This window comes from Gouania willdenowi, chromosome 13, assembly GCF_900634775.1.
Source record: "Gouania willdenowi chromosome 13, fGouWil2.1, whole genome shotgun sequence".
Classification (NCBI taxonomy): domain Eukaryota; kingdom Metazoa; phylum Chordata; class Actinopteri; order Blenniiformes; family Gobiesocidae; genus Gouania; species Gouania willdenowi.
Window position 1 is genome coordinate 20,685,613 of NC_041056.1, and position 26,136 is coordinate 20,711,748.

General features: G+C 39.0%; 1 protein-coding gene across 3 annotated transcripts in view; it reads left to right on the forward strand.

Annotated features, from left to right (window-relative positions):
* pdgfd (platelet derived growth factor d) overlaps positions 1-25,519 on the forward strand; it is a 136,212-nt gene extending 110,693 nt beyond the window's left edge. For all 3 annotated transcript variants that reach the window (XM_028465544.1, XM_028465542.1, XM_028465543.1), the window contains exons 4-7: positions 6,461-6,520; positions 8,869-9,085; positions 19,893-20,110; positions 24,847-25,519. In XM_028465544.1, coding sequence (XP_028321345.1) covers positions 6,461-6,520; positions 8,869-9,085; positions 19,893-20,110; positions 24,847-24,981 — 630 coding nt within the window. In that variant the 3' untranslated portion in view covers positions 24,982-25,519. The remainder of the gene's footprint in view (positions 1-6,460; positions 6,521-8,868; positions 9,086-19,892; positions 20,111-24,846) is intronic.
* Positions 25,520-26,136: the final 617 nt, after the last annotated feature.

The following is a 26,136-nucleotide window of genomic DNA, read 5'->3' on the forward strand; positions in this document are numbered from 1 at the left end:
GACAACTCAGTCATTGGCTTTTCATTAGATAATTAGATGGAGTGACTCATAAATACTGTATATGAATGGATTTGTCAGTGGTAAAGGTATGTTCGCGTCAGATTTCCTAAAAGGTAGCTGTGAAGAAATCATCTCTGTCTGCTTTGAGTTTCTGCTGAGAAAATCCAAGCAATTATTATAAATTAAAAGGTAAAAATATATAAATAAAAATCAAGTATTTCATTCAGTGGAGTTTATTCTACCAGAAGCCAACTCTAATGTCTTCAGCGAGCAATTAGCTTGTAAGCCTTTAGCCAGTTGGGCCCAATACAAATTAAAGACATAAATCTGAACTAAAGTTTGGGAGACAGTTCAGTATCATCACTGCCTGCTCCAGGGATGCAAGTTTATAAATGGTGTGATGGATTATAAGAGAAAAGCACAAGTAAAACACAAACTAGCGGGATTTTATGGTATACATAAAGTTACGATAATACCATCACAGCTTCCATGCCAAATAAATGTATACCTTTGTCCACTTTACACAATCTTAAATTAACAACTATTAAGATACAACTACAAATATAAAACCATGGACATTGATGCATCTTACTTCACCTTGTCAACAGGATTTTAGATTTTACTTGATGATTCAGGGATTTAGTTGCCATGGAATTGAAGTATAGATGTGATTTGCTTAAAACCCTTATTGGTTTTTGGAAGAGGTATCCATATAAAAGAAAGTCAAGTGCACATTTAGTTTGAATTGGTAAATTAAAAAACTGGGTTTAACTAATGTCTAAACAAAGCTTTTTCAACACCTCAGAAACTAAAACACTGAGGAAACAGTGTGGTAATTACAGTAAGTGGCCTTGCTCATCACTTGTGTCACAGAGTTCATGAAGAGTTGTTATGCTTAATCTTTTTCCAAATATTGTAACTTATCATTCGCAGTGGAACTTTTCAGTGAGGGGTATTGATATTAACATTTTCGGGGTTATTTCATAAATAAGTGACAAATTTAGTGCCAGCAAAAATGTATTTTTGTTTGTCTATTGTGGCGTTTGTTTGTCTATTGTGGTGTTTGTTTGGCTATTGTGGCGTTACATTATCCTATTAAGTACTGCCTTTCTTTGCTTCACATCTTAAAGAAAAGTCTGACTGCTACATGCAGAAAGTATATTTAGAGGTCTAACCTAAAAACTAGCTCCCACACACACTTTGCTGACATGGCAAAAAGCATGGGCAGTGTGATTCATCCAGAATCTTCTTAAGTGTCCTTCGAGCCACAGGCTAGGGCTAAAAGTCAACAAGGAAATGCTCTCACCTTCCCCAACACTAACCACACACTTAATCCTCAACCACACTATATTGTTCAATAGTGCAGAATGGAGGTTTGAAAGAGCAGCTCTCCACTAAACTACAACTGGCAATAAGATAGCCCTATTAATTATTTATTTTACCTCTCGTGAATATTACACTATTGCTTAAGGCAGTGGTTCTCAAACATTTTTGGATCAAGTACTTTCTCTTATTTTTCAATCTAAATACCCCCTTTGTCCGACTGCAACATTTTGTTTAGAAATAACATAAAGTTATGGGTACCTTGACAAATGTGAGAGGTGAGGTCCAACTCGCCGCCGCTTTGGGCTTCACAATCATCCTCACATCGCCTGGGAAGAGCTGATCGCATGACGGGTGCACTGAGAGCGCATGAATGTCGCTGACCCACTTAGCTGACACCAGAGCCAGTAACAAAACAGCCTTTAGAGAGGCAAACTTCAAGCCAGTCTCCCCCAGCGGTTCGAAAGGAAGATGTTTAAGTCCCGCCAGAACCACAGCCAGATCCCACGGTGGTACCAGTGATCTGGACACAGGGAGGAGCCTGCGCTGTCCCTTCATATACCGGCAGATCAGTGGGTGCTGGCTTGCCGTTTTTTTTCCCAAAGCCTACATGACAGGCCGGAATCGCAGCCAAATACACTTTCACAGTGGAAAAGGCTTTGCGCTTGTCAATCAGGTTCTGCAGGAACTCCCACCAGGCACTGAAAGGGGACATGTTTCCTCTGGAGACACTATCCCTCAAAAAACCTCCACTTCACAATCATAAAGAGATCACACTCAGTGAGAGTCCCACGGCTGACAGAAAGTGGCACTCAGGGGCCAAGCTCACAGGACCAGGCGTGCTGGGTGCGGGTGGAAAATCAAGCCCCTCGCCTGTGACAGCAGGTCCCTGCGCAACGGGAACTGCCTGGGACGAGCTCACAGCAACTGGTAAATCTCCGCCAGCCAGTGCTTGGCAGGCCAATGTGGAGTCACCAGGATCAGTGCATGGCCGTGATCCCTCACCCTGGACAGAGTTGGGGGTATCAGGGCCAACGGGGGCAATTCGTAAAAGAAGCGAGTGCAGGGAACCGTGTGCTAATGCGTCTATGCCAAGGGGAGCATCTGTGCTGCGCAAGAAGTAAAACATTGCTCACTCCGCGTTTTCCCCGCGGCGAACAGGTCCACCTCAGCCCATCCATAATGGGCCCACAACTGTTCCACCACCTCCGGGTGTAACATCCACTCCTCGTACATCGGCGCACCTCTGGACAGGTCTACACTTATGTTCAGGAGCCATAGGATGTGCGTTGCCCTCAGTGAAAGGAGACGACCACAGATGTAGGGTTACTATTGCAACAACACATCATCAGTAGGGTTAAACTAATCTGTCTCATGACGGTCTACAGGATCAGTTTCCGTGCCAGCATTTGCAACGGATGGGAGCGCAACCCACCCTGGTGATTGACGTACACCACAGACGTGGTATTGTCCGTCCTCACCAGGACATGAAGCCCCATGAGAGACGGAAGGAAGCGCTTCAGTGAGAGGAACACAGCTGAGAGCTCCAAATAATTAATGTGATAGTGCTGGAGGTTCGCATTTCAGCAACCCCTCACAGATAAGCCCATGTGAACACCACCCAAGCCTGTCAGGCTGGCATCCATGGAGACCACCTTTCTGGACATGACGGTGCTCATGGGTTCACCGTGCGTGAAACCCAAGATCTGGCCTAGGATGAGGAAATATGCATCATCCAGATCAACAGACGTGAAAAACACTCTGTCGCACCCGGCGTGGCAGGAAGGCATGCTCCCGAACCAGTATTTCCTGAGATACCTGTTCAGGGCACGTACATCCAGAATAGGGTGAATTCTGGATGTACGCAGGCAGAGAGAACCGGTGGATAGCTTGATGTTACCACGCGGCTAGCAGGTGTGGTAGCCGTGACGCGGGCCAACGTGCACCGGACTGTCGAAGGACGTCAAGAGCAGCGTTGGATCCGAGCAGCCAGCTGGTGTTCTACCGCTCGGGAGCTTGAATACCGTGGTGTGGCATCAAGTGTGGAGACAGGTCGTCCACTGTTGTGTAAACGCCCGCACGGAGAAGGTGGACCGGAGGTGTCAAGGGCAGCATTGGGCTCGAGCCAACAGCTGTGAGCTGGCGTCTGGAAACTTGGGACCGTGGTGTGGTGTCAAGCGGAGCTGGTCAGTCCACTGGAGTGTGAGCGCCCGCGAGGTGGTCCAACGTGCGCCGGACTGTCAGGAACTTAGGGGGCAGCGTTGGAGCCGAGCTGTCGGCTGGTGTTCCCTGGCCCGGAGGTTCGAGACCGTGGTGTGGCGTTGAACCGGGACGGCGCCAACCAAGCGGAGGTAAGGTAAGCGCTGTCTTCTTTTGACCTGGTGTGGTCCACAAAAAAGCAAGTCTGTCCAGATTGGCAGATTGAAAAAAATGCATCTGAGGGCTACAGATGGGAGTGTATTCCATAGTGGACATCTCAAAAAATTTTATGAAATAGAACCAGTGGAGTTGCTGATATGGTGAGTAACGGGGGTCCTTGTGATGATCCTGGCTGCTGAGTTCTAGACAAGTTGAAGTTTATGAAGGGTTTTGTGGGGGAGACCGAACAGGAGGGAATTACCATAATCTAGACGGGAGGTGAATGTGTGAACAAGTATGGCAGAGTGTGAGGTGTGAGAGATGAGCGGAGGCGGTTTATATTTCGGAGGTGAAAGTATGCAGACCGTGTGATGTTATTGATATGAGAAGTGAATGATAGAGTACTGTCAAGGATGACGTTAGATCTTTTTCTGAAATTTCATGCAACCACATTTAAACTCCAGGCAACCCCACATGGGATTCTGACTTCAAGGTTAAAAAACACTGATTTAGTGGCTCCTAAAAAGATTTATTTCTATAGTTTAGTCAGGATCAGTTTGAAAATAGCTTTATTTAGCATGCATTTTATATTTGGCGGCAAGGCTCTGTTCTGGGACCTCTCTGCCCTTTCTAGCAGCTGCGTGGAAGCCCAAAGCGAATGGATCTCCCTTTCTCTTTTCCATGAGCTACATGGAGAGGAAATGACAGAGAGAACAGTCAGCAGGACCCCCTGGAACAGAAGCACAGATGTTTAGATGGCAACAAAGACAGTGTTTAATTAGACAGAAGAGGCGGAGCTGGGGTTGGGGTGGGTTGCGAGGCGTTTGCAGACGAAGCATGCGGAAGTGGGTGTGTTGGTTTAAATGCAGCGCTGAGACCAACTCTAACCAATGGGAAGCATAGAACATGATCAGCTGGATGATTAACTGATTAAGGAATGGATGTTGTCAGTTGTTAACAGCTACTGATGGAAGTCAAGCTAGTCCAGCCCCTTCATCCGTGCCTGCCTGAACTATGGCGATGCTCAATTTTTTATCATTTCCGGTCTTCTCACACCTGTGGTGGTAAAGACTGACACTTTATTTGTTTTTTTTCCACTTTCTCTCCCTCAAGTAGTAGTAGTGCCATCGCATACCCTCATCTGAGAAACACTGGCTTAAAGTTTTACATTTGACAATAGTATGAAGTGTTAAGTCAAATAAACACTACTCTTAGTTTTTGACATTTAGTGAAAACTTTGCAAAGAACAATGGATACATCAGCACATATAATAGTGACTGACATGCTTATATTCTTTGTGGATGAAAAGAAAATTAGAAGTTAACCACAAATTCTAGATTCCTCATTACGTCTGTTGCCACCAATTGCAGAGCCGTGAAGCATGCATCAGAAAATTATTCAAGCAGTAGAAGTAACCACAAATATCTCCGAAAAAAATAATTAATGTAAAATACCAATGTTGAAAATGTGTCAATGAGTTAAAAGTAAACTTGACTTCCTTGTTTAATTTAATGGATACAAACAGTGCAAAGCTAACATGAAAGGAATGTGTGATAGGTAGTGCAACAGGTACAAGCACATTGGTACAAATAAAGTGAAAATGGAAATAATTACAGAAATAAATAAATACAAAAATAACCAGGAAAAAAATATTTCCAAAACGGTGAAGGAATATAGAGTAGGAAATTTGGTACATAATACAAACAATAAAAATAGAGGAATATATTGCAAACAAAATTAAATAAATACATGAAAATATTACTTTGACAAAATCATAAAATAATGTATGTAAGTTGGTTCCTCTTCACCTAATTTAGTCAATGGATGAGTCAGTGATGATGTAAAGCGCCTATAATCAAAAAGAAAATGGAAACAGTGTAAGAATAAATTGAGGGTTTGATAGCAGCTGATATTAGATATGCTGTGTAAGTGTACGTGTTTGTGTCGTAATGTTTGCATCTTTGTCTGTATTTAAATGTTAAAAGAGCAGAAGTTTATATCTCCTAGAATGTTTTCCGTGTGTGATTAAGCTTTCACACGTCCAAGAAATGCTGCGACCAACTTCAGGAAATTTTTGGACATCTTGCTGAAACACTGAATGTTAACTAGTTCAGTTCTTGTAAGTTACTCAAGCTCTAGCTATTTATAAAGTCCAGATGTGAGTATTTAAACACAAACATGAGAAATCTGAGTTGCTTAATGTAGCAAAAAGCAACATTAAAAACTTTATCCAATACTTCCCTGATAACAGAAACCCCAAACGTTCACTAAAAATGTAGTTTGGTGTGTTGTTATGTTTTGGAGCCTGAGGACAAACACATTAAGTTGAAACGTGCAAAAAATATTGATTGAAAATGTGTATTTCCTTTTAACTTCACAGTTACAAATCCAATCTCATGTGGAAACAGAAAAGGTCTTTGCATGATGATAAGATTCCATGAAATTTGAAATTAAACTTCACTGCTTCTGACATTGATGCTTAATGTTCTGTTTGGTGGAACCAACTGCGTTTTCTGTTTGTAGCGAAACATTGGAAAGTAAAAGAACAAACAAAATACTGAAAAAGCCTCAATCCTCATGCTATGGACATTTGCCAATTTGAAACGTCAATCCCAGAATATAAATGTGACTGCATGAATGGATTTGGTAGGTGTTGGAGGGGCTGTATGCAATGCATCAGCTATAGCTGCAGATGTAGCTTAGCTCCCAGTCTGTTGTGTGAATGAATTGTGTTTTATTTTTATAGTTGAGTTTAATTGTTTGTGTTTTGTTTTTGCAGCATAACTCTCCTCTGCCTGCATCCAAAAGCAACTGGGAGGCTGTCACAATGCCCATGGCGGTGAGTCCTGCACACCAGCACTTCAACTATAAACAGAAACACACTTTTAGTTATGTTATGTTACTAGTTGTTAAACTCCCAACACATAAATCACAAACCCAAACCAGCTGTTACATTGTATAAATCAATGAAATAAGTACATATTTAATAGGTTTGTGCTGTAATAAATGAAATGTCAGGGTAGGGACTCATCACCCGCTTTGGACAATTTTATGTCTAACAACTCTCAGCATCATAAAACCTGTGCTTTGTTTTTCCTAACTATTTATCTGCAGTGCAAACCAATGCCGCATGCCTGCTTCATTGCTTTAATACCACACACACAAACAAGCATTTTTGGTCGCAGGACAATGCAGGTTATACTAATAATTGTGACATACGAACCATTTTCATAGGCCATCACACACCCACACATTCATGCATGTACTTCATAATGCATGAAGCTTGACATGTAAAATGACATGCTTCCTTAGACTAATGTTTTTATGAGTACATGTAATTAGTGTAACTTGTGTGTATGTCTGTGTGTAAGAGTTATGGTGCTCCTTGTAATGTGCGATCATGGTAATTAGTGTGCGCTGGACTGTAAAGGAGATTTTCTGCTTAAACTCATATTGGTATGTGGGAGGAGTGTGTATGTTTCTCTATGCATACATACACTCTGTGGCTTCTGTAGGGCTTCCTCTACTTTATATTCAAAGCTGCTGTTTGTGTTTTGGCTTGGATTTATGTTATGTTTCCTACTCTATATAATGAATGGTTAGTTTTCTTCTTTTAGAATTTAAATTATAAAACAAAACTATGAAAAATTTGGTTTCTAAAATTATTAAAAAAAAAAAAAAAAAATTCAAACTCGCTTTTAAAAGATGTTTTATTGATCATTGTCTTTACAATAGAATGGTTTGTATGGAAAATAACGTTTTTATGAAGTATCGATTCAACGATACAGTACATAATTCCAATACAATGCATGCAACTGTTGTGCTGCACAGTTTATAGCTATTACTCTAGTCACTTTACTAACCGGCATTAATCCAAAACAAAGATGTGATTACATTATTCTAGGTTTCTGTTCCTTCTAATGTTACAATGTATTGAGCGCTTATATAAAACATAGATATGTTAGCCTCAAGGTGTGTTTTTTGTGATAAAACTGAATGTTCTACTTGCCTGTGCTCATTCTTTGACATTAATGAAGTTACTGTTGAGTGAGTCAGTTAAGGTCACTGGTATCATAGCTTTAAATGGCATAACAGTTTGATTGCTCCTGTTTTCCATCTAGATAAATAGCCTACAGCAGTGAGCGAGCTGCGCATAATCCCAGAAACATCTGTGTTATGCTGCCACTTCTTCTTCTCATTGTACCCTCAACTGCACTTTTTGTAGCTTTATGGTAACATATTTTTAATTTATTGAAATGTATTAATGAGTTTTCTTTTAGCAACACTAAATAAAATAAGAAATATTCTCATCCAGATTTGTCTTAAAACAGTTTAATTACATTTTTGATATAATTATCCAAATCCCCAGTAGCACTGAAAGCAATGGTTCATACATGAAACAAGTGCAGGCCCCTTAAGGTATTGTATGTTGGATACTTAAAAAAATACCGATAGCTTAGAGGGAATCAGAAAAAGCCTGTGCTTTACACGCATCAGTGACGCGTAGCATTATTAGCTTTAGATTCAAGGTCGTTTATACATCAAGGGTTGCTTATGCCGCAGTCACTAGGATACAATCATTTATCTTCAGTGAAGCACATTACACAGGGTTTCCATCACTACACTTCTTCAGGCTATACTCCCGTCACGTGAACGGCTGCTCCTAAAGTATTCCTCTGGTACAATACTTAGTATTACAAGGTGTCATTTGCAATTTACCGTATATTGTATTTTGTAAACTTTAGCCTTGCATTTCAAATCAGATTGGGTCAGCTACATTTGTGAGAAATAATTGCAATTTCCTAAGGTCTCACTGTTTTAGTAAGATTAACAGACATCGCACAAAACCAAAGCCCAGAAGTGAACAGTAGATAGCAGCAAAATGCTAATCAATCCAGCCTGCCCAACCTAAAGCGCTGAATTTTATGGATTTCAATCGGTAAATTGTATTTCTTTACAAAGGCACATGGATAACTTGACCATGTTCCCTAATAATGACAACTTTATTTTGTATGGTGTTTTTTACTGGTCAACCACACTTGAGATCAAACCTATTAGTTTGACACCAATGGTTTAATGCATCTTTACAGCGTTCCAATGAACTATTGGGTAATGAAAAATGCTGGTTGTTTCATTTCAGAAGTTAATTGTTTCTTTTTGTACTTTCTTAACATTTGCCCCATGCAGGACTTTGGTGTAAGGGAAGTGCCTGCTCCAGTCACACAGGAAGTTCCTTTTTCACTGGAGGATTTAGACAGAACCATTGCTGCCTTCGACACAGTGGAGCAGCTTCTCAAAACCCTGAACCCTGACACGTGGAGACAGGATCTGGACAGCATCTACAGTCAAACATACATACAGTACAGGTCCAGAGCTTACCACCTGGCAAGCAGACATAATAAAGGTAAGGCACATTCTAGTTTCTATAACAACCGAGTTGTATCTGCACATAAGACTTATATCACATTGAACAAATGCCTGCATGAGTCTTTTTGAATACTTGAGCCATAATAGGCATGGCATCATTAATCTGGTTAAAGACCTTTAATGCAATTTATTATTAAGTTGAAAGAAGAATCCCTGGAGTTTTTACAACTTTATACAGGTTCACTTAAAGAAAAGAGTTGTGGGTTTATAACCTCATCAGTCTATGTTTTGTGTTGTATTTTGGCTAGATTTGAACACACCATACCCCCTTTTACTTAATGCACCAATATAAATGTTTACATAAAGCTCTTCAGGTGCCACATTAGGCATTAGTCAATTAAATTTCAAGATATTTTTGTTTGCATGTATTGATTTTTGTATTGTATTGTGCTTTTTTGCAAATTGCATGCAATATGCTAACAGTCAGTGTTCTAGCATAATGCTTTACAGTGAGGCTTGAGAACTTATGTGTTAAATCAGTACAGCTAAAGCTGTTGGATAAAAGTGTCAACAGTGTCACTTTCTATTTTTATTGTTTCTGCAGCAGCAGATTGTTTATAACTTTCATAACAGTGGAAATGTGCAGCCTTTAGTAGCTTGTTAGTCAGGGAGAGTCACACAGCAGGCCTTATTTAATGTACCGAGTTCTACATAAAACTCAGTGGCTGCACGGAGAATTGTTCTCTAGGCTGAGCAGTGCAGAGGACAAAATGTCCTGGGCCTCATGTACAAAGACTTGGGTATAAAATGGTGTGAAAAAATTGTACATCTCAATTCAGAGACAGGCGTATGCTCGTAAAAATTCAGATGTTTAAATCTGTGCTTAATATAAACATTAATATAGACACACACAGGTCGCTGAATGCTTGACTGTGGGTGTTTTAAGAAGTGGGAAGCAGATTCAGGAAGAGAGGGAAAATACTACTACTAATCTTTTTTTCTCTATAAAAGCAAGGAATCTCTGTCTGTCTATCTGTCTGTGTGTCTGTGTCTGTGTCTTAAATATCTCTGGTGGTCAGAGCTCATACTTGCTAGTGCGATGTCACATTTGTTTGTACTTTAATGCTACAGAGCCAATCACTGCAAAGCTCTGCTGCGGTGCTTGCCAGAACCAATCACAGGGACGAGCTAGATTCACGTGTGCGGCCAGAGCCTGAAGAGCTTGAGTAGCTATGTGAGCACGCACCAGACGTGCGTGCACACATAGTGAGAGAGAGGAAGATAGTTGAAGGCGCTTTCACAAGTTTTGGGTTCCTGTGGACTTCTCTTTTGAGGAAACATACTTTTTGACTGTTCCTTATTTGGTGATTATGTTTCAAAACGTTTCTTTTCATTTTATTTTGAAATCGCTGTGGAATCAGTGTGGGTTACACCGGACAGAGGGTTAGACCGGAGCGGGGGGAGGGCCGTCTGAGCAGCCGCGCTCACACTGATATACTAGCAAAGCTCTCAAGTCTCACACATTGGGCGTGAGACACACGCATTTCAACCTGATGTGAGTCACTGACACACACACACACACACACACACACACACACACACACACACACACACACACACACACACGTGTAAATGATACAGGTTAACAGCATCTCAGAGGTGAATGTGTGAATGTATTGTATTATTTTGGTGGTGTGTTTAATAAATCCTTAGAATTTAAAGCATCAACTATGTAGAAATGTACGTACGCCACCTCAGGACTTGACGTAAAATACAGCATATTTCAACGCTCACTCCAGTTTCTGAACATCAGGATTTTGCTGTGGATTTTGACGTACGCACGTTTTTGGGTGTACGTACCTTTTGTACATGAGGCCCCTGTTCATTAGTTTGAAGATAGTGACTCTGTTTTGTCTCGACCACAGTGTGGGAGGGGCCAGGACTAAGAAAGATTATACAAGTGGAACCCGGGAATAGGGCTGCATGATTATGGCCAAAATCATAATCACAATTATTTTGATCAATATTGTAATCACGATTTTATAATCATGATTATTTATCATGTTCGGGAAAAAATATGTATTTTTATTGCACTACTTTGACACAAACATGTGAACAGTTTACAGTGCAAAATAAAGCTTTAAATAATAACTATACTATCAAAAAATTAACCCAAGAATTTAAAATCTACCAATGGCGAACTGAATAAATGCACTATTACAGAGTTATCACCAAATGCAACTCATTGGAAACAATTACAGCTTGCAGTGACTCAAAGCTTTCGCTAAAGGGTCACTCACTTCTTATTGAGGCAGCTTAATGAAGCCTTAACCATGCTTTCAACCCCCGGTGGTTGGCTGACAAATGGTTGAGAAAGTGCCTGATTAAATAAATAAATAAATGTGATGCTAAATAATGCCTTTTGTTAAGCATAGATATTCTAATAAGGACATTTCAAAGGTTTTAGGCCACATTTGTAAAAACAGTGCAGGATCCCTTTAATACACCTGAAACCAGAAAGTGCACACACACCAAGCACAGACACAGACTAACAAGCAGTCCTCCACCACACTCGAGGGCCCTCATTTATTAACTTTGCATGAAAACGGGTGCAAATCTGAGAGCACGTTGTGTCGTACGACAGGACCAAAGTGGGACTCATGAAATATTTATATCTGACCAATCCCAGCGTATAAATGTACGGGTGTTGATAAATGTAGTGGCTGAATTTTATTGTCATTAACATTTTTACGCCCTCAAATATTCCATGTTCGGAGGCCCCGCCCACTGCGATCAGACAGACATTGGCAAAAAATAAACATTTCCGAGATGAAACTCAGCATCTTCACAGCTGAGGTGAAGAAAAACAAAGTTGTCCTTTTCGGTAGTGTGAAAACTGGAATTTAAGGAGCTCATTTGAAATGCTGAGGCAATCAAGTTTTTTGGCAAATTGACCAGTTTAGGCAAAGTTGTAGAAAATAATAAAGCCTCAAAATGATGCAACTTTTGCCACATTTTTTTTTAAAGCTGTCGCAAAATCAGGCATTTTAATTGAATTGAATTCAACTTTATTTATATAGAGCAAATTACAACGTCATCTCAGTGCGCTTAAAAAAATATAAAGTCCATAGTCATAACAATCACAGAAATTGCCCGCAAAATCCTGGAGGGACTGACTCAGGACTTCCTGGGTTAGGGGCAGGGAAACACTACCCTCAACTTTCATCACAATAGCTTCTTCCGAGGAGCCTCTCATGGTGTCGGATGTTGCTTAGAAAACTTTTTCACTTTGTCAATGTCACCAAGGTTGTTCCAACTCTTCTTCCTATTTTTGTTTACGCACTTTCTCCGGCTGCTGAGCAGCTCTGTAGACTGTGACGTCGGTTTTAATGACAAATCCATGCTGCGAAGCGACCATGCATTTCAGCCTCCGTACCACACACTACGGCACGTAACAACTCATTGCTATAGTGGCTGTGATGGAATCATGTGGTTGCTTTTTTGTTCACAGGTGGTAACTTAGTGATGGAACAGTTGCATTCCCACTGAGAAAACCCATCTTAACGTTCATAAGTGGAAAGACAGTGCCTGACTAAGTCGTTACATCATCAACAAAGCAGTTTGTCCTTTGGGAGTATTACAGTGAGTCAGTAGCACTTTAAGGCGAGACAGGACCAGTTGAATGCTCTTCTTTACTGTGAAGTCAGTGAAAATGGCCTGGAGTCACTAAGGAAATACAGTCTGTCCTTATAATGTAGGAAAGGTGTGGATGTGTGCGACCAGACTGAAAAATGTACAGTATATGCTCTCAACATTCAGATAGTGTGCATGTCTTTTAAAAACATGTTATATGTGTGTGTGTTTTAAAGCATCTCAGCGTGTAGCAGACCATTCCTGTGGCCCCATCTCTTTCTCTTACCTGGCCCTTTGTGTGTCTCCCTCCTGCACTTCTCTGTCTTTCAACCCGAGGGCTCCCTTGTTCCTTAGTAAATATTTGTACTTGACAGTAAATCTATCTCTATTTATCAGGGCGTGTGTGTGTGCTCGGCTGGCATGAGCATGCTCCTGTCTTCTTAGAGCCGCATAGGTGCTGCAGGTCTTTGATACACCAGAGTAGCTCAGTCTAATTGGAAATTCAACCTGTGAAGCAGAGCAGAAATTTGCCACAGTCAGCAGCATAGCTTTGTTTTCATTAAGACGCACACTCTCTCATACACTCCGAGCCACACAAAATACACAAAAGCTGACAACCACTTTTGTTTTTGTGAAGGACAGCCTGACGGCAATGTTAATATGGATACTTTTATGTTTGTATAACATTCTCTGGCTAAGTACACTGATTTATAAGTGGAAAAAAAACAGTTATTAGGAAAAACTTAAAAACTCCTTTAAAACACATGCATGGACCACTGAAGCACGTGCACTGTGTCCTCCCAGGCAGAGCTTAGTGTGCAAGTGACAAAGTCATTCCTGCAGTCTTGCTTGCTCTTGCTATCCCTGTCTTTTCTTCCAACTCAAACACTGGCAGAGTTCCACCTCACTGCTTTTTTGAAATTACACCTATTCCCGTTCAAACAGCTCAAAGTATGGACTACATCACACACTAAAGCCTACATGCTGAGACGATAACCTCGCTCATACCATCATACACCTCTATCGGTACTTGTGTTAACATGTACACATTTACACTGGAAAGATCGTATGAAATATAACCACCAGCTGGTGTTAAAGCTAAAATAAGGAGGAACCTACTGTGGGCCTATATACTAAATGGTCATTATTACATACGTACACATGAGTAAACTTTGTAACATGTCACAACACTGACATGTCCTAACCTAATCCTATTTATAGTTTTCAATTTAGTATCCTTAGACTTCTTAACAGGTTTGGTCACCATATCCAAGTTTGAGGTAAGGTGTTACTATGCATAAGTGTGTACTATAAAGAACATGTGTCAAAATCCAAAGTCTTAAAGGTCCAGTATTATGCAATTTTTCACCCATCTACATTTATGGATATTTAAGTGGCTATTGTGATTGTGAGTCAGACAAACACTGTTTCAGGGTGTGTGCGCGGCAGCAGCAGCAGAGTCAATCAGCTGAGTCAGCTGCTTCAAACACTCACCGGAGCTGCTACGTCACTTTCTTGTCATCCTCTCCACTGCTTATTACAGGAATAGTCCATTCATGGTGATAGTCCACTGTTTTGTCCAACCGCTGCATCGCATTGGTTCACAAACACGTCAGATCATGTCAAAGGAGATACGAGGTGATATAACGGGTACTAAAAATGGAACCGCTCTGGTTGCTGCACTGTTGCTGCCCACTGCTCCTCAGGAAGGGGTTAAATGCCCAGAACACTTTGTGTATGTAGCTTTTCATATATGACAATAAAGTACAATATATATTCTATATTAAATCATGTTGATTTTAGCTGGGAGGTAGTTTGAGAGGGAGGAGCTCACATTCTTAGAGGGTAGGAGGAGCAAGGACTGTCAGGAGGAGGAGTTTCCGCTAGGTGACGTCAAGTAGTGAGAATAATCCAACTTGCCCTTTTGGAGCTGACTTTTTACAAAATGTGGAATAACAAAGGAGGGAGGAAACAGAACTTGTTCAACTTTGACCCTCTGAATGAGGCTAAAGGGATGTATATCACTGTAGCAAAACCATTATAAAATGTCTTTAATCAATGTTTCAAAAGCCTTGAATTTTAACACATAATAAGTAGGATTTTATGATTGTAAATAGTCTCATATTTCAAAATAAATGGTAACAAGTCTTGAATTTAATTTGACTAAATCTGTAGGAATCCTGTCAAAGTCCAGGGGTCGAATCTGGCCTTTTAGAGCAGTGTTTCCCAAACTTTATATGTACCCCATAGCCTTTATTTCTTATCGCAAGTACTTCTTAGCTCATGTTATACATTATTTATTTGTGTCCGCAGGCTGATTTAAACTCTTTCCTGTGTATAGCCAACATTAACCTTGAATTCAGGCTTTTTTATTCATTTGTTTCTGATGTATTGCTCATTTTGGAATTTGAACTTCACCTTTTGGTGTATTTTAGAAATTATTATTGATGGATGAGAAAAAAAAATCTGTGTGCATGTAAAAAAAAAAAAAAGTCTATAATGTTAAGAAATAAACTGACATATGTTTCTGTGTACCTCCTGAGATGTGTTCAAGTACCCCTAGGGGTACACATACCCTAGTTTGGGAACCACTGCTTAAGAGCATCCAACTCGGCCCACAGGAGAAAGTCAAAATGATAGAGAAAACATTATTCATTGTGTAAAAATACCTACTAATTAAGTTGTAAATACCTCAGTCCCTCCAAATTGACAAATTTAATGAAAAGCCACGATATTTGCAAATTGTCAGTGCCTATTAACACACAACTACAGTCAGTTTTAATCAGAAATTATGGAAATAAACCTTTAATTTTCTGAAATCCTGCAATTTCAAACAAAATCCCCTGAAATTAAACAACAATTTGTCACAAAATGAAGGATTTTTCAAATGAAGATCCTGCAGGGACTGATACTTGTCATTTGTTTTGCTTTGATATTGATGGTGACTTACATACTTATATATCATTTATACATGGAAGTGCAAACTAAGGCACAATAATGTCGAATTTGGTCTTTTTTCCTTCCTAAAATCTGTGGCTCGTTGAGATCAAACTGCTCCATATTTTACACCCCTGTCATAGAATATTACTTTAACACTGTAAAATGTATTATTTTTTAAAGTAAATATTAATTCACATGGCACCTGCCCATGCATACTTGGTATGACGGGTATTATGGCTTATAGCAATGAGACCTTGTTGCAACACCTTGAAAAGTTTAGGCACATGCTGTAAATCTTTCAACATTTTATAACTATTGGCATCCTGATGAATCTTAAATGCCAAGTAGAGGTTTTTGGCACCACTTTGCTTTATTCCAAGGTGGTCAAAACTCTAGCAACACTGGCAGTAAACTAATAATACATACATTTATATATAGCGCTTTTCAAGGAACTCAAAAATGCTACCTAATCAGTAGGAACAACCTGTCTCTCACGATGTTATTGCTAGTTAGAAAAACGTAGCTCAAGTAAAGCAGTGATTAGCATCAGTACCTCACATAGTCGGTTCAAGTTTCACTCAAGTAGAATGACTGATTTAGAAATATACTAAAAAAAGTACAAGTACCCAAAAAAGTTACTCAATTGCAAACCCAAGCGCTGCCCCGGACCCGTAGATGCAGCTAGGCCAGCAGAAAGAGCGGGGGCCAGGGAGCCCCGGGCCACCTCCCCCACCGCCGAGCAGCCCCCCAGACGCCTCAAAGATCCCAAGCCGAGAGGCGGCCACGGCCCCCCACATACACAAGGAGCCGAGGACCCAGCGCACCCCACCACCAACCGCAACCCCAAGGCCCCCCGTCAACAGCCACCCCCCACTACCGCATCAAACCCTCCAAGGGGAGGGTCCAGAGAGCCCCCCGCTCGAGACCCCAGCAGAGAAGCCAAGGCCCACACCCAACAGACAGCCAGAGCCGCGCCGAACCGGACCCCAGGCCAGAAGGACCCGGAATAGAAGCAGCACCGGCAGTAGGCCGCCCCGGGGACGACGACCACATCCCCAGCCACCTAGGACACCAAGGGGATGCTGCAAGTCACCCCGCTGGCCCCCAGGTGCACCGACCAAGCCCCCCAGAGCGCCCCAGATCACCTTTTATCGATGCCGCCTGCGCGATGAGCCTTAGTTATTGTTAAAGTCAGTGTGTGGCCTGACATGAATAAAACTGCCCTCAGCAAAGGAATCTTCATGGTCGTTTTTTTTTTTTTTTTTTATTGTGAGTGGCATGTGATTCCTGTTGACCTCTGCTGCACATTATTTTCCCTGTCTTTCTTTTCCCCACACACAACGCACCCTTGGAGCAAATATGTCATTGTTTGATGATGTACATGAAAATTCTGGGCAGCTTCTATTGCATGACTGATTTCCCTTGGCATCTTGCTACAACAAACCTCAAATGTATTAGTTCTATTGGCTGGATGCGAGCTAATCCCATCAATATATATATATATATACGCGTGCAGTGTGCACTTTACTTCCAATATTGATCTTGACATATCTTTCAAGCTTGCACCAGCCAGCAACAGTCTATCGTATAGTTCCAACTGAATTTGAAACATATTTGCATAACCGTGGATTATATCATGTAATTTGCTAAATATACTTATGTCATTTCTTGGAATTACTTGTCAAGGATAATCTATAGGTGACTGAACACCACTTTCATAAAGTACTGTCCAACAACAATCTCATTTATCCTCATCATTATTCTCGTTTGTAGATGATTCAAGGGGTTATTAAGACTTGGCAGACGTACAGTGGGGTGACTCACACTTTCTGAATAGAGAACAGTCATTATATACAGTATTTAAGAATAATGGTATGCAAATATATGGACAGAGAATGTATTTAACCACACACTAATGCTGAAAAATGTTGGACGATTGCACCTTGAAAGCCTTGAATGAAAAAGTTCATGACATATGGATGCAAAAGCTACTTCTGTGTACTCTTACTATACTATACTAGTTTGTGTTTGTTGACAGATGTTTCTATAATCATTCTTTTATACAACGGGTCACTTGGTTCTACCAAACGGTGAGCAAATCAACTATTTTACTTGTCCTGGGTTTTTTTTTTTTTTTTTTTTGCCCTTTAGCAGTAAAGTAAAATACTGCCAGATTTGTAAAGACTACTGATATAGCCTACTCAAGCAGAAGTGCTGTTACTTGATTGAAATTGTACTCAAGTACAAGTACGTCATACATAAAATACTCAAGTGCAAGTAAAAAGTAGCTCAATTAAATAGTGCTCAAAGTAAAGTTACTAGTTACTTTTACCCCCCACTATTATTTTTGGTAATAAATCTTGCCACGGATCCCTTGCGTACAGTAAACATCTCATGTATAAACATTAACAGGAAGAGACAAAATCTTGCACAGTTGGAACTTTAAAATAAAATCAAAGGTTTGTCAAAAATAAAAGGTTTGTCAAAATGTACAATTAATTAAATAAAAAAAATAAAAAACAATGTTATCAGACTAAGTATAGATACATTTATGAACTCTAAAACTGAGAAAATATGCGACATTCACTGCTGTTTTGGCGCGATGCATTACGTTTAATCTGGTTTGTCGGCTTTGATATGATGCATTTGATTGTTTTCTTGTCATTTTTTTGTAGCTTCACAAAGTCCGTTGATCGTTTTAAAAACAAAAGATAATAATTTACTCAGTAACGGTTGGGTGTAGAAATGTAACAAATTACTACTTTTAAAACATACTTAAGTACAAGTAAAATTACTGATTTATAAATATCCATAATATAAAAGTATATATATATAAGAAGAACCCATAAAAGAACCTCAGTTATAGTAACATGAGTAATCCAATACTTTCACCTCTACATACTGTGATCAGTTTAAGTTTAACAAGGTGCTCATGAAGGACTCTTGTAAACTTCAACAGGGTCACATAAATAAGTAAAGCTATGTAATCCTCATTCAATCAGTGACAAATGTACTTGTTATAACAACTTTATTTATGTGTATTTTGGCAGGAACACTAGATACCCAGACCTTTTTCCTTTATTGCAACAAGTGATAGAGCAGTGCACAGTAATTTTGCTGATGGTAAACACAGTCTTGATTCTCTGAATAACTATTCATACGTGTCATAGATTTAAGTCCAGCATTTCTGGAGATCTGAAGCTAAAGTTAAAAAAACAGATTATAATGAGACAGTGGCCTTGTGTTACGTAAGATATTGCTGGCAGCTATCATTTTTTATCATTTATCATTTTATCATTTAGATTTTGTCGTGGCTCTAGCATATTGTCAACTATGGTTACTATGGCAACAACATTCTTCTAAGCATCGTAATTGTGTTGTGCTGGGAATCTGAAGGTTAAGAGATCAACTTCAACCTTGGAAAATCACTTAACGCAGCAAAGAATCGGAAGGACAGCCAGTCTGTTGCAAAGGATTAGTTTGATAGTTGTGGGACATTTAATTTCTGTTCCTTCATAACTAGATATAAATGTCAGGTTATCTGTAAACTAGGGCTGGGATAAACGATGATCTTTTAAACGATTATTCTAGCGATTATTTTTTCAGTGCATCAAATAATCTAACGATTCATTTTTCTAGTTCAGTTTGATTCGATTATCTCCCCATTAATTGACTAAAAGTAATTTATACATGTTGATTTACATATCAAAACTGAAAAAAAAACATGAATTCCTTAACATTGCAATATATGTTTATAGCTCTTCAACTCAAAATTCCAAAATAAAGCTCAAGTAAGAATCTAAAAGTACAAAGTCAGAAGTAGCATTAAAATAAACTTTCCTTTTACCTTAAGAAGTGTGTGTGTGTGTGTGTGTGTGTGTGTGTGTGTGTGTGTGTGTGTGTGTGTGTGTGTGTGTGTGCGTGTGTGTCCTGCTGCTGCCGCTGAGTGTTTCCTTCTTGTCCCGTTGACGCGCTGCTGTCCGGTCACACCCGGGATAAAGGACAAGGGTTACGTGTGCGTGCCTTTACTTCCTTGCACTTTTGAAACTCGGAGGAGCCACTGGCGTTAGTTATTCTCCGGCACCGCCATCTTTTTTTTTGGTCAGTCATTGATTACGTCATTGTTGTCCTGGCCCTACTGTAAACCCACTGAAACATGAGAACTCCTGCCTTCAGTCTTCATCAGTGATGTTTTCTTAGCAACATAATAGCTAAAGAAAATATCTTCAAAAAAACGACTAATTCATGCATCTTGTTGCCTTCTCATCCAGTTGACCTAAACCGTCTCTATGATGATGTCAAGCGCTACAGTTGTACTCCACGAAATTTCTCGGTGAACCTGCGAGAGGAGTTAAGGACGACCAATGCAGTGTTTTTTCCTCGATGTCTGCTGGTGAAACGCTGTGAAGGCAACTGTGGCTGTGGAACTAATAACTGGAACAATGGCTGCACCTGTCAGGCCTCCAAAACAACCCTTAAACTGCATGAGGTAAGAGACATTATATAGACCTTTAAAAAGAATGGAAACCATTGAAGCTTATGGTTAAGCCATTAAAACAAAATGGTTAACATCAGAAAGGTTAAACCAATTGTTTATCTACTTAATTTACAGTATTTTAAAGCTTAAAAATACATGTTTATGGACATAGCAGCATTGTGTGTGTGCACCAGGGTTGGGATCAATTATAATTGTAAATTGCATACATAATATCTGCAATTATGATGTAATTTTAATTGTAATTGAAGTTCAGATAATTGACTTTATAATTGGCATGGGAATTGTCAATTACAATTTAATTAAATGCTAAACTGGGGAACCACACAATTCTATGAATTACGCACGTAGTTAATCAATGAATTGTTTTTCAGATCAACTTTTATCATAACCTGTCATGTAAAACTGAAATCTAGGGGCATACCGACACAAAAAAGGTTCAGACGCCCACACCAAAATAATGAATACCAATATCTTAATTGATTAGTAAGCCTAACAAGGTAACCAAGAGATGAGAAATAAGATAGATAATATGCTTTGTGTGTTTTACAGCTGATTTAAGACATGGATCAAAACTGACCGTTATCATAAGAGATGCTAACAGAAAAGGAAGGTTAAGTGTTATGGGGTTATTTATTTTAAACTCAGTAATTGTGATTCATTGAACTTCAAAAAAAAAAAAAAAAAAAAAAAAAAAAGAATTTGAACTTCAGTAATTGGGAAGGTAATTGTAACTGCCTTTCAGGGGAAAAATATTAATTGTAATTGGAAAAAAGGCTAATCACCGTAATCATAATTGAGTTTTAATTAAACATGGATAATTGAAGACGTACTTGTATTTGAAAAATGTAATTAACCCAACCCTGGTGTGCACTAATTTATTGTATTAAGTGTTGCCTTTAAGATTCCAGAAAATTTCTTTATGGTCATAAAAGGTTTTTCTTACTCTGCGTTTTGATAGACATCAAGCTAAGTTAAAATTGGGCTCCACATGAATTAGTGTGTGAATATCCCATGTCATGTATTATTATCTTTAACTAACTTTTCCAAACTTGTAAGACTTTAATTACAGTCTCACCTAAACAATAAGTCATGTTGTGGAAGCACTGAGGTGCAGGAGCTCCATAAAACCATAAGTAATGTTTAAAGGTATAGTAGAGCAAATGTTAATCAATGTTTGAAAGGACATCTTATTATATTTTGTTTTATTGTGATTGCTGTAGAAGTTGAAAGCAAGCAGTCAGACATGTGGTAGAAACAGACATCATGGGCTAATGACCAGTACAGTTAAGGTAAACAGCAAAGCAAAACCTTCTTTGCCTGTTAAGTAGCAGATTTTAGTCTTAAACGTTTCTTCATTGAGTATATTTTAACAGGGGCTTACAAATGTTCAGCACTGTGTGTAGGAGAGAAAGCTTTGCTTCATGTGGAGAGCTGATGTAATTCGAAAAGTAATAAGATTACAAGTTCTTGGGCCTCTCAGTCATTTGTGACTTCCCAACCTTTCTTTGGAAATGCATTTTTATTGAATTTTGACTGCAGTGGAAGGGAGCAGCAAAGAACAAGCTGCTGCACTCCAGACAATTTAAACAGAAACAGTTTGATTTTATCTAAATGTTGAAAATCATATTTTAAATCTTGACAGCGAGACCTAACCAAAGAGCAAGGAGCCTTAAAAAGAATAGCAAGAGAGTCCCTGCAGCTAAGTAACAAATCAGATTTAATGTTTAATTTTTTTTTCTTGTTGCAGTTTTCTTTCTTTTTTTACTCCTAAGACATGTACTCCAGTCTATTGTAACACGTCTATGGTTGCTATTATTTTTGTCTTAACAGATTTTCATTTTAAAGTAAGAGTGGGCTCCTACTAGGGCTGAACGATTTTGGAAAATAATCTAATCGCAATTTATTCCTCAATTGCGATTGCGATTTATTATTATTTATTTATTTATTTTTCAAGGGTCTCTTGTCATGTAGTTTTCAATGAACACAAGCAATAAATCAATCTGTTTCATAAAACAATTTCAGATTTAAACTGAAAACAAATATAAAATGTGCATTTTAAAGCACAGATTACAACAATGAAGCAAATAAATCTGTGGCTTTACCTCTTCAACATATCTAACTAACTTCACGTTTCAATAAACATGTAAACATGTGGACTGCACTTCATAAACACTCTATGAACTTAACAGGACAGTCTATAAATAAATAAAATAAACAGATATAAAAAATAAATAAATATAGCTTATTAATATACAGTCAGAAACATCACACATACTAAAGTGCAGGAAAAGTAACTAATATCTGCTTTAACCAATTAGACGTTTTTTTAGGTAAATCAAACTCCCAATGACCTTTGACAGCATGTGCAGACAAAAAAAAACTTTTTAAAAGTTAAGATTAAAAAAAAGAATTAAAAATCGCAGTTTGCGATTAGAAAATTGTGTTTTATATCGCGATATAATAAATGAAATTAATCGTTACTACTGCACCTTTCTGTTGCGCGGATCAAAAGAAAATGAAAGTGAAGGCAAAGAAGTGCATTTTGTTGACTGAACCTAAACATGCGTCACATGTTGACTTTTTGCAGCTGTTAAAGGGTTAATTCAAAGCCGTTTTGCACATTTCTGAGCAGTTCAAGACTGTTTTTAGACTTGTATTAACACATTTCAACAACACATCTGAAGGACATTTTAAAACAGTTGCTGAGTATGGGATGGAGTGAGGAAGGAGATTCAAACTTGGTGTGAGGGTGAAATTAGTCATGGAGAGATAAACACGGCATCAGGGTTAGTGAAGCAGCAATTTCACATAAAGCTTCTGCTGCTCTCCACCATTTTCCTGGAACTTAATCTCTGTCTGTCTCCATCCTATCTTTCTATCTCCCTGTCACTACATTGTTAGCACCAGATCACTGTTTTCCTCTCTCACTGGTCTTCCATCATCTTTTTATTTTCCCAAATTCCCATTTTCACTTCATACTTTTTTGTTCTTTAAGCCTGTCATTCATCCCCCCCTCCCCCCTTCCTCTCTTTGTGCCTTTGTTTCAGCAGAGCTTCATTATTGAAACATGGCCTCACAGTCTCCCACTGATGAAAATCCTACAATTGGAATTCAGACAAAAGTTGGATTTTTTTGTTTTTGTTTCGTGTGTCCGTGAGTGTGCTTGTCTGAGTAAGAGAAAAAAAATCTTCCTTTTAAAGAAGTGTAACTGCTGCCTCCATCCAACGCAAGGTCAGTTAAAGTAACACCAAGTCTATCTTCAAAAGAATAATAAAAAAAAAAACATGGGCTGTAAATAATCTATTTTGAACAAAATGCACAATAGGAAATTATTTATTATATCCATTTGGAAAAGCTTGGGAAAAACTTAAACAAGCTAACAAAGTGATACATCTTCTTGCAAAGACAAAATCAAACCAAAGAACTTCCTTCACTGCCTGATGTTGATCCAACTCTACTTAATGTTTGACTTTGTCTCTAGTGAAAAGTTTTTCAAAGTCCTTACTACTGATGGGAAGACTTCAGTTTTAAAATACAATGTTTAACAGTAATCGAAAGAGAAAAGCTAATGTTCTCCCAGAATGTTGGTTTGGGTTCAGTCACCTGTTACACTGATATTTAAAATTACTCAGTTAGTGATTAAAAATAAGCCTTTTGACCTTAGGAATGAATTAGGTCGGAGCCAACGGACTCACAGTATGTTTTTTTATTTCTGATTTAATTATTCAGAATTAAATTGTTTGGAATTAAAGTGTTCTGCTTCGTTTTCCATGGAAATAGTCATTCCAAATTGAGGTTTATGTGGAAAACCAGTTTATTCAGCTTTATTCAATTCCGCTTTAGGTCTGGTAATTGGGAAGGGTTCTGATTGGACAGGGGGTGAACATGACGTATCGGGGAAAATCACACAACAAACCTTTTGTTTTCGGTTACAACATAGAAGACCACATGAGAACTGTTTTCACTTTTATTTTGATTGTAGTTTTGAATACAGCAGCTCGACAATAACATACGGTTTCACTTTGGTCAGCTGAGCAGGAGAAGGAAATTGGAACTAATCACTGGTCAATAAAACCCAGTAAAACTCCAGAAAACATTACCAGGGAGCAAATATTTATTCCTGGTTAAAGATAGTAGCTCTGGTACAATTATAAACTTATTACTTATCACAGCCTGTGCATGCAGTACGGGGCCGCATTTACTCCGTCTCTGTGTTTTAGTATCGTGCGTCCGATGAAGCCGGTTCCGTTTGCTGATGTAATAAGTCCATGTGTCCGTGTGAATAGTATTGGCTCTAGTCCGGGAACGCCATCTTGGAATATGTTGTCACCGGCGCGTCATCGCAACAGGACGAGCATGCACAGAACGACTAGAATTAACTTGAAGCAGAATTAAACATTTACAAGATAGTTAATTAATTTAGAATTCAAATCGGAATAAACCAGTCACCTACAGTAAATCAGATTTAAGTTTAATTCTGAATGACATTTACATTTGGAATGAAGTGTTTACAAGGTCAGTTTAAAGATGATTTCACTTTCATTCTGAATAAAAGAGGAATAAAGCTCCCATGTAAATCACACCAGTCAATATCTCTGACCCACTAACAGAACCTGGGTCAGAGATCGCTAAACAGAATACCAATGAAATACCCGTTGAATCATAAACCCATTTACATACCATTTACTAGTTCAGAGTTCCAACCTTTGTTCCCTTGTTCTCTCCAGGTGCTGAAATACGCCCCAGAGATCACTCTGTTCCAGCGCAACCCAAGGCCACGGGTCCGCTGGGTCATCGATGAAATCTTCCTCACGCATCATGACAAGTGCGAGTGTGTGTGTCCCTCCCAGCCCCCTCGCTGAGACCTCCACACAAACACACACACCTGAACTGTTACATGTCCTTCCTTTTTTTTTTTTCTGTTTTGCAACAGACTTGAACGAGAGCAACAGCAACCAAAGAGACAACATTTTATCTGACACATTTCATCTTTTACTAAAACAATGATCTTTCATCTGGCAAGTAAATCACATTCGCTTTCCTGCGTCAAGATAAAAATGCTAAACATGGGAGAGTGTCCTGTTGTGTGTTTTTGGGGAAAATAACCCTAATCCCTGCATTACGATGATGGCATTCAACAATCATGCATATGTTGTTGTTTCAAGGACTTTTTTGCAGAACATTGTAGCCTTGACAACCAGTGAAAATAGAGATCTACCCATAATAAACAAAGGAAGAAACCTTACTATCCAAAACAAATAGATCAGCTCAAATGTGCAAAAACTACCTTTAAATTCAATCGCAAAAATCCACTTCCAGAGGAAAACTAAAAAATGCACTTCTTGTTTATATCACTGTGGCCCTTTTTTTTTTTAATCAAACATTGATTTTACAAAAAGGATGATGGTCAACTGCAATGTAACGATATTGAAATTTAATTTTATTCAAGCAAACTTTGCATTTGTTTTGGGGATGGATGTATTTTAAGTTCTATGTAGCAAAATAAGATAGTTTGTGGAAACTTGATGCACATCTTCTGCCGGGAGCATGCTGAGATGAGAGAGCATTCGACACAGTGAAGGGAGTATGGGAGGTTTATACAAAAATAAACACCTTATCTTGATGTGAAATTGTGCTGACTTCAGCTTCCAGAAATGCAAAAACACACACCGTGTCACCCTTTGACTTATTCAAAGGGATTTTTGTTTTTACCTTCCTCCACCAATCTCATATTTTTGTCTTTTCCTGCTGACTTCACCCAACAGACAGTCTTCCTGTCCCACTTTTCTATCACATCAGAACACATGTCGGACCATCACACTGTGCCCAGTTTTGTAAACATTCCTGGCATTCCTGCTGCTGAGCAGAGTTTTGCAAACGTGGATAAAACTATGATCCTTAGACCTTAAAAACATAACAGAGACAGACTTTTTGTGAGCGGTGACTGATAATTAAAGGCAAAAACATTTCATTTTCTCTGTGCATTTCATTCAGCATGTTCACGTTTCCAGCAGTTC